The 8,183-nt window shown below is 39.7% G+C and overlaps 2 protein-coding genes across 2 annotated transcripts; one reads left to right on the forward strand and one right to left on the reverse strand.

Moving 5' to 3' along the window:
* Positions 1-2,791: 2,791 nt before the first annotated feature.
* Positions 2,792-4,353, forward strand: irak1bp1 (interleukin-1 receptor-associated kinase 1 binding protein 1). Its single transcript, XM_085373110.1, has 4 exons — positions 2,792-3,063; positions 3,679-3,760; positions 3,844-3,974; positions 4,061-4,353. Exons 1-4 carry the CDS (start codon positions 2,792-2,794, stop codon positions 4,317-4,319), a joined length of 744 nt encoding a protein of 247 aa, XP_085229236.1. The 3' UTR covers positions 4,320-4,353.
* Positions 4,354-4,432: 79 nt separating this feature from the next.
* Positions 4,433-8,183, reverse strand: LOC146616826 (uncharacterized). Its single transcript, XM_085373144.1, has 7 exons — positions 8,028-8,183; positions 7,621-7,762; positions 7,326-7,415; positions 7,028-7,122; positions 5,150-5,310; positions 4,949-5,065; positions 4,433-4,872 (listed from the first exon to the last, which is right to left on the reverse strand). The coding sequence occupies exons 2-7, from the start codon at positions 7,743-7,745 to the stop codon at positions 4,750-4,752; spliced, it is 711 nt and encodes a 236-aa protein (XP_085229270.1). The 5' UTR covers positions 7,746-7,762; positions 8,028-8,183; the 3' UTR covers positions 4,433-4,749.

Below are 8,183 nucleotides of genomic sequence, written 5' to 3' on the forward strand. Positions count from 1 at the left end.
AGATGTAGGGTTTCAGAGAGCATACTGGGGGACCGGTGAAACTGGAGACAATATCAACAAATATGGCCTTGTATTTTTAGGTTGTGATTATAAAGCTCATTTCACAGTTTAATACTCCGGGGAAGCCAAACAAACATGGTTGTATAAAGAAACCAGCATCCAGTATTGGATCAAATCTCTACTGCTCCCAAATGTCCTGGACATACAAAAAGATATGCACATGCAGTATATATACTTAGTACCGGGCCTATGAAGTTCAGTGACAGATTTAAATACCACACACTGACGTACAACAGGTTCTCTTTTAGCAGAGGAGTGATTCCTGTTATTTACCTAATGCATGCTATTCTGAGGAAAACGAAGACACATAATTAATTACAGATAAACTAGATCAACAGTGAATTTTTTAATGACTAATTTTCTTTTCATATTTATACTTTTATTTGGTTTATTAAAAAGTCCTTTCACATATCATGAAATACTCCTTTGAAAAAATATAAATAAATACGAGAAAAATAAGTGTTGTACATATCCAGTTCCTTATTTAATACTGCCAGAAAACAATTATTAATACTTTTTTTACTCTTTTTATTGGCCTCTTCATTCATCTAATAGAAGCAATTCAGTTTGAAATGATAGTTTTACATCAGCAAAAAAAAAACAAAAAAAAAACTAGGATGCTATTTCTTTAACCCTTGTATGGTGTTCGGGTCTGTGAGACCCGTGTTCAGTTTTTTTCAAAAGAAAAATTAAACAATTAATTATTTTTTCACGTGTAAATGTGCTGTGTCTTTCCACTCACTCCACTTGATTATAACTGATTTATTTATAACATTTTATATAAAAGAAAAACGAGAAGCACATTAATTCATAAATGTGATCTAACAAAGGTAAAGGGAAAAAATTAACCATGTTTGCTGTTCATATGTCTTGTAATTGGGATGAAGTAAACATCTGTTGAGTAATTTAACATAAAATTGTTTGATAGTGTTAATTTGGAAAGCCAAAACTCTAGCGGGTCCACCAGACCCATGAACACTGGCTGAGTAACAAAAATACGAACACCACACAAGGGTTAAAACAAAAATTATTATTTTTTTTAGATCGGAAAACCGTGTATAGTGCGTTAAAAAAGCATGACCATTTGATGCATTTTTTTCTGTCTGATTATCGGTACTCTGCTGGCCCCTGCTGACCAAACAGAACAGAACATTTCCATTACTGATACCTTCAGTTAAAAAAACAAAAATGTGGAAGCGGCATAGCAGATATCATGTAAAATAGGCTGTCAAGTAATAAACTGTACTTTATTAGGCTATGATACACCTAAAGGAAAACTTCGCATGCCCTCTAATTTGTTTAAATTCATCTTGTTGTATATACTCCTCTTGTCTGGCACATCTGGTGTGGAGCATGCACAGTTTTGTTATATATGTACAAGATCAATAAAAGGCTATTTTATTTTATCCCAATCTATTTAACATTTGCACATTTACCTTAGTTGGTTAATATTTTATTGACTAATTATTTAATTTTGCTTTTCAAAACTGTTACAAATAGCTAAAACACACATAAGAACATGAATTTTGTGAGGAAAATGACTGTCAGCCTACCCGCTGCAGTTTTTGTAAAGTTTTTTTGTGCTTTGACCAATGGCAGCTAGTAGCTTAGAATTAAAGTAAAAAAAAAATTAAGTATTAAGACATTGAAATTGATTAAATTAATATTTTTTAAAAAGCCTTAAATTACTTAAGATGTTGTATCCAGAATTGGAGAGCATTTGTTTCACTAATAGCAGTGCTCTTTTCAAACAAGCTAATTGGCTAACTTTTTGTCTTATCAGCTAGCAGTGCTAAACCAAGGTGTAAACACAATAATATTAGAGCAGTGCAATTCAAATGTTTTTATTTAAAAATAAAAATAAGACTGTGCCACAAAGCAAAATTGAGCTATTTATGGTTTGCAGTTTTTTTTTTCCTGCAGATATATCAAGAGGCCTGATTTATCCGCTAGCTTAATTAGAAGAACAAACAAAAGTGTGTTAACAAGAACTGAAAGCATATCATTGCAGGTTTAAATAAATTAGCACTTTATTGTTATTAAAGGAGATAGTGTTTCTTACCATGGCCTGGCCATCTACATATGGAGTGTAAATGTAGGTGTAATTGTAGTGTTGAGTTTGGCCAAAAGTTTCCGTTACCACTGTAAATTACTGCTGCCTTATACATACGGAGCTTGATTGTTGATTTTTATCCATTGTCGACATCAATGCATTCTCAAGCCTTTTATTTATAGGTTTAACAATCCCACCTAGATGCCAAACACCTGAAGCTAATACTAAGTTTAAAACAAAATCCAACTCTTCAGCCTCAAACAGCTCTTTGAAGGGCTAACAACAACAACAACAAAAACAATAATAATAATAATTTATTATTATTATTATTATTATTATTATTATTATTATTATTATTATTATAAAAGTGCAAATGATCGAATGCAATGCAGGTAACTATACTTACCTTTAACCTGTGTAGTTTAAGCCACCTAATAACTAAATTAGGTGGCTTAATAACTACATCTGCCCCTGGTAGGGAAGCCTTTTATTTCCCTGACATGTGCATTTGACATCATCTTACATTCTTTTTAATCCGTTGACAACTACCTTCTCTCCATGTACAAATGGGCTGGATTAAGCTCTCGCCGCACTAGAACAGGTAGCCTACAAATCCCAAAGACCATTGCGGCTATTGCGGGAAGCACAACGGCTGTCGTTTGTGCTTAACCCTCCATCATGGAAAGTCAGAGTCGCGTCTTCGCGGCGATAGTACCGGCCGGGCGGGAGCTCTCCGGTAACGAAAAAGAGCAGGGGCTGGAAGTAAGAGCGGTTAGTCGGCAGAGTCCCGGTAAGTGTCTACGGGAGGTCCAGGTGACAGGGACAGCGGAGGTTCGCTGCCAGGCGGACCGAGCATCGGTGCGGGTCAGCGTGGGCAACAGCAAGGAGTCCGTCAGCGAAGCAACCCACAGCGTTTCACGGCGACTTGGATACATTTTACAGGCTCTCAGGTGAGAAAAGAAGTTGGAGCGAAGCAGGAGCAAACTGTAAAGTTAGCTAGCTACTGTTAGCATTATGCTATTACCGGTTAAAGAGGCAGCAGCGAGAGAAGTGCGTCCGCAGATACAGCCAACTCGTTTAGGATTACCAGCAATGGAAGAAGCGATGAAAAGTTTATTACTGGTATATTTAAAAACGAGAATACAACTAGAAGAGTTTCATTTCGAATTTTAAAATAACCCCTTAAGAGGATGAGAAATAACCGTACTTATTTGTGTATTTATTGGTCCTACTGCTGTTACAGCTGCATGCAGGGGCGGAACCTGAGGGTGGCCATCACAGACTAAACCCCTGCTACCCTCCATCCTTGTATATTTGAAGTCAGTGATTTTGGCAAACTAACTTGGATTTCAGTGCTTGTAAAAACGTAAACTGCACAATTACTTCAAATTTGCAGAAGTGGCACATTAAATATGCTTGCAAAGCAATTGGTGTCCAGTAAAGCAGTGTTTTAAGTTGATACAGTTTTGTTTTGTTTATATTTCTTTTAAGGGACAGTAGCTAATTTTTCAAAGTACACAGTAATTTTTGTGACCATGTGTTTATTTTTAATCCATTCTGCTTAGACAACATGACATCAGAGAAGAAGACACTTCAGTAAGGAGGTTTCTCCACCGAGACGCAGACATGTATCGGATGGATGCAGAGGTCGAGTATTTGGACAAACACCGATGAACGTGCAGCACAGACGTGTTGAGCAGCATGTGACCGTGCTGTAATATATCTTATAGGTCATAGTGACTTTCTCAGACTTTGAGAAGATGGAGCGAATATGTAGCATCCTGCTGGAAAAGCTAGACAAGAGCGTTTTTGTGGGGACACCAGAGTTCTACCACAGTGCTGAATGCCTGAGTCAAATGAGGTATGAAAAAAACAAAACAACACAATCGTACCTCTTTATTATTTTCATTAAATGGTGTGACCGTAACTAGCCCGTGTGTGCTGCAGGCTGCGTGCGTGTGTGTCTGCAGTCGAGAATGCTCAGCTGAAGGCCAGCAAAGTCAGTCAGCTCCTGGGACAAAGTCTGGGACCCCCTTTGCTGGTTAGAGAGGACGAAACCAAAGAGTGGAGGAACAACGAGGACAACGGTGGTGGGGGGCAGGGGTCTGCAGCCCCTTCTCACTTTCCCAGCTTACCTGCAGTCACTGCTTCCTCGCAGGTGTCCGTCTCCTTCAGCCTCAGAGACACGAGCAGGAAAATGAGATGAGAGATATAATGCTTAAAAAAAAAGTAGTTTTAATTCAGCCAACACTTTCTTGAAATAAAAAAATAATTTTATTTTGACTTTAAAAGCAATTTAAAGAATCTCAGTCTGTCAACGTTGTTTTTTTACATATTTGGTAGACACTTTAAATTATTTTGTATTTGTAAACTTCAGAGAAATAAATGTAGTAATTCAGAAGTGTAATTACATTTCTTCATCTTTGATCATTTATCTTCAGCTCCGTTAAAGAAAGGGTTCGATGGTCACTCTTAACTCCTATTTTTACTTGAGCGGGTCGATGACTCTTAAAGACGGCATTTTGTGTCCACTCGTTGGACTCCAGTAGACAAACAAAAAGAAGAACCAGGCTGAAGAAAACCACAGAAGCCAAAGGATGAAACTGTCTGTTGGCTAAGGCTTTCATACTCCAGAGTCAAAAGTCCTCGCCCTCATCATCCTCCTCGTCTTCGGGGAAGAGCTCTCTGAGCCAGGGCTGCATAACAAAGCGTTTCCCATTAAAGTGCGTGAAGTAGTTCTCCAGGGTGGGAATGTCCGGCTGGAAACATCCAACAGTAAGCCCAAGACCTATTTTAATATATATGATTGTATGCGCTGTGATTTTCAGGACTTACCCTCATCCCTGTGATGCGCTCCAGCTGTGTCTGGGGCAAGTATGCAACTATGACAGAGGAGGGTCCAGGTCCTCCAAAGATCACCTTGTAATGAGGTGTCTTTTCTGCTCTTGTGTCCTATATGAACACACGCTTCCGTTACTAACACTTAAATGATATATTACCAATAAATGATCAGAGGAAGTGAAGGAGGCTACTGACATCAGAGCCGGAGTACATTCTGTCAACCCATTCTGGAGGAGCTCGCAGTTCTGGGTCCCAGCTCACCACTACTCCAACCATGTGGCCTTTTGTCTCCAACACCACCTCTCCGACCCGCAGAAACACATACGGGGGACGAGGGCTGCGCGCCGTCTTGGATGCTGATGTGACAAAGACAGAGAAGAGATTACAGAACTGACATGACATGCATGAATAAGATCTGTTTTTAATGAAAAACCACGATCAGATTTCCTTCTGTGTCTTTCTAGAAAGCTCTGCTCTTGCCAGGCAATAAAACTAAAATCCCATGATAATTTCTAATATGACCTCGGTAGGTTTTCTGAGTGCACAGGCTGTGATCAGCTAAACTGCTGCTCTTTGTGGATTTACACAAGTGAATTCATCAAGATGTCAGCAGATGTTTCACAGCTATCCTGGCCGATATACATTCCCTACACTATTTATAGTATCTTTGCATTAGACAGTTGGTATAAAGTTGGAATTCAGTGAATGAATCTAAGCATCATAGTCTTAAATGCAAATTCTCTGCTACACTTCATTCTTTTTTTCTCTCCTTGCAAATACAGAAGCTGGACCCATAGATAGCAACACATCGTGAGACAAACTGCACACAAACACTTTGTGTGTTTGCTGATGTTTGTCGAGCTGATAGAAACGTTGAATTTGAAATTGCCTGCCACTTAAAAAAAACATCACTCCCATTCATGCTTCCTCCCATCTGTAGAGCTGTCTAGATGCTGAAGTACCGCAAACACAACATACGGATACAAGCACACTCCGACTTTAAATCCTGAGCATAAATGCTATAAACGATACTGTTGAACCAAATGTAAGGAATAAAAAGTACGGATTTTTGGAAGTAAAAGTTGTCAGAAAAACAAATACTAATAAGGTGATTGCCAAAGTGCTTAGCTAAAAACCTGTTATATCCCAACATGGTGTGGAGTGATTCTTAGGGCAAAAGAAACGACAGGCCTTAAAAAAATACCTACAGCAATCCAAAGTCAAGAAACGGAGGAAAATGCTGCAAAAACCTGACACTGGGCCTGAGAGCTGCATCTTCAGCTGATCCATCGAATGCCATGGTTTGGGGCTGCATTTCATACAGTGATGTTGGGGATCTTGTCTTACTAATGGACTTACAAACAGAGCAATGTACCATCATCATCATTATATTTTGATCCACCATAGAGTAGCATCTGGAAAATGTGTGACTGGCAACAGCTTTAATTCATCAGAATGACCCCAAACACACAGCCAATGCAGTAAAAGCACACCGGGATAGAAAAACCGTGGAACACCATCAGTCATGGATCGGCCTCCCCAGAGCCTGAACCTCAACATTACTGTGGGATCATCTTGACAGAGAATAGAACAAAAGGGCAGCCAACATCCAAAGAAGAGCTTTGAATGTCCTTCAAGAAGCCTGGAGAACTATTCCTGAAGACTACTTAAAGAAATAACAAGAAAGCTTGGCTAAAAGAGTTCAGGCTGTGTGTTGAAGAATAAAATATTGATTTTCAAGCTTTTTAGGATCATACAAACTCTTGTCCTCATATACTGTATTTCCATGTGTGTTTCACTGCATCTATTTCCTATTTTCCTTGCAAAATATAAAGATATCAGGGATGGTTCAAGACTTTTGCACATTACTATAAATGTAGTGCTTTTCAAAGTGCAATAGTTCAGGAGGACATGTAAAATTAGAATTAAACATCCATTAGTTTTTGGTAATTAATTGCACTCGATGGGGAAGGTGAAATTTCACATTAACCTATGAGAATGAGGATATGGACAGACTGTATCACATGTGGCTGGTTAAAAATGCTTCAGTATAGCAGAGCTATAGACACAAACCTCCAAAGAATCCCAGGTCATTGTCAAAAAGCATGGTCTCTACGGGAGGTGGCCCTTGTCCCACTTGATCTTCCTGTCCCAATCCAACCAGAGACCTTCAGGAAACAAACACATCACCAGTCTCTAAATACAACTCATGTGTTTCCATAAAAACACCAGAAATCACTTTTGAGGTGTGTGGGATTTGAATATGAAACAAGATTATGCAAATAACTGTAGCCTCAGATCCCGAGTGAGCGAGCGATGATTCAGGTTAAATTCAGTCCTCATTTGAATGCCATTCATCTCAAACACTCACATGGCTTTGGACATCTGCTGGCTTGTCCAGTCTGACCATGCAGTGACATTCATGTATGATTTTCTCCATTCTCTCCATATTCGAAGCAATCTGAAACCAAAAATGTTCTTTTTATTAGTAAAACAGAAAGAAAACGGCCACAACAGTCCTTAGTCTGGTAAGGCCCACTTTATCTAATAGTTCACATAAAAGGTTATCCTGGGTCATTCACATCCAGCCAACTTAAGGCGTTTTTCCCCTTTTTGCAAACTTCGATGCGGTAAATAAAAGCTGGTTTTTGGCGCACTGATCTCACCGCGTGGTCGCATGGTAGCGCTGCGCCGCCGAGGAGCCGCTCCACCTGGAGATGAAGTACTGCGCGGGCACGGCGGAGAGCAGCAGCGCGATCTGCAGCACCGCAGAGGCCCTGAGCACAGGCATGACCGCACAGCTGGCACCTGCCCGGAAACCAAAAGTACATGCACGAAAGTGAGCGCCAAAATTAACCTAGGCGATAGTTCTATATTTATTTTAGTTAACATATATATATGAGGTTTAAGTTTGTTGAGCGTAGGCAACTATCAGCTCAAACATATGTTTATGGCGGCTGTTAGATTTATATAAAGTTGTGGCAGGTAAAACTTTAAAGGACACGTGACCCCGCAGGTAGGTCAAACCAGGTAACCGCGAAAGCTCTTTACTAATTCTAATTGTGACACTTACCTCTTGTTAAGCTCTAAAGTCTTCCCTCTGATTGCGTGTCGAACATTGCGTTTGAGTGAGTCTGCTGCGCGTGGAAACCAGAACACAGCGGCGCGGTTTCACTTCTGTTTTATTTACATAAACCACACTCCGGCCCATGTCGCCTCCAGCCACCTG

Source organism: Diplotaxodon limnothrissa, linkage group LG15 (assembly GCF_057381915.1).
Source record: "Diplotaxodon limnothrissa isolate DT_005_m linkage group LG15, D_limnothrissa_male_GT1.1, whole genome shotgun sequence".
Taxonomy (NCBI): Eukaryota; Metazoa; Chordata; class Actinopteri; order Cichliformes; family Cichlidae; genus Diplotaxodon; species Diplotaxodon limnothrissa.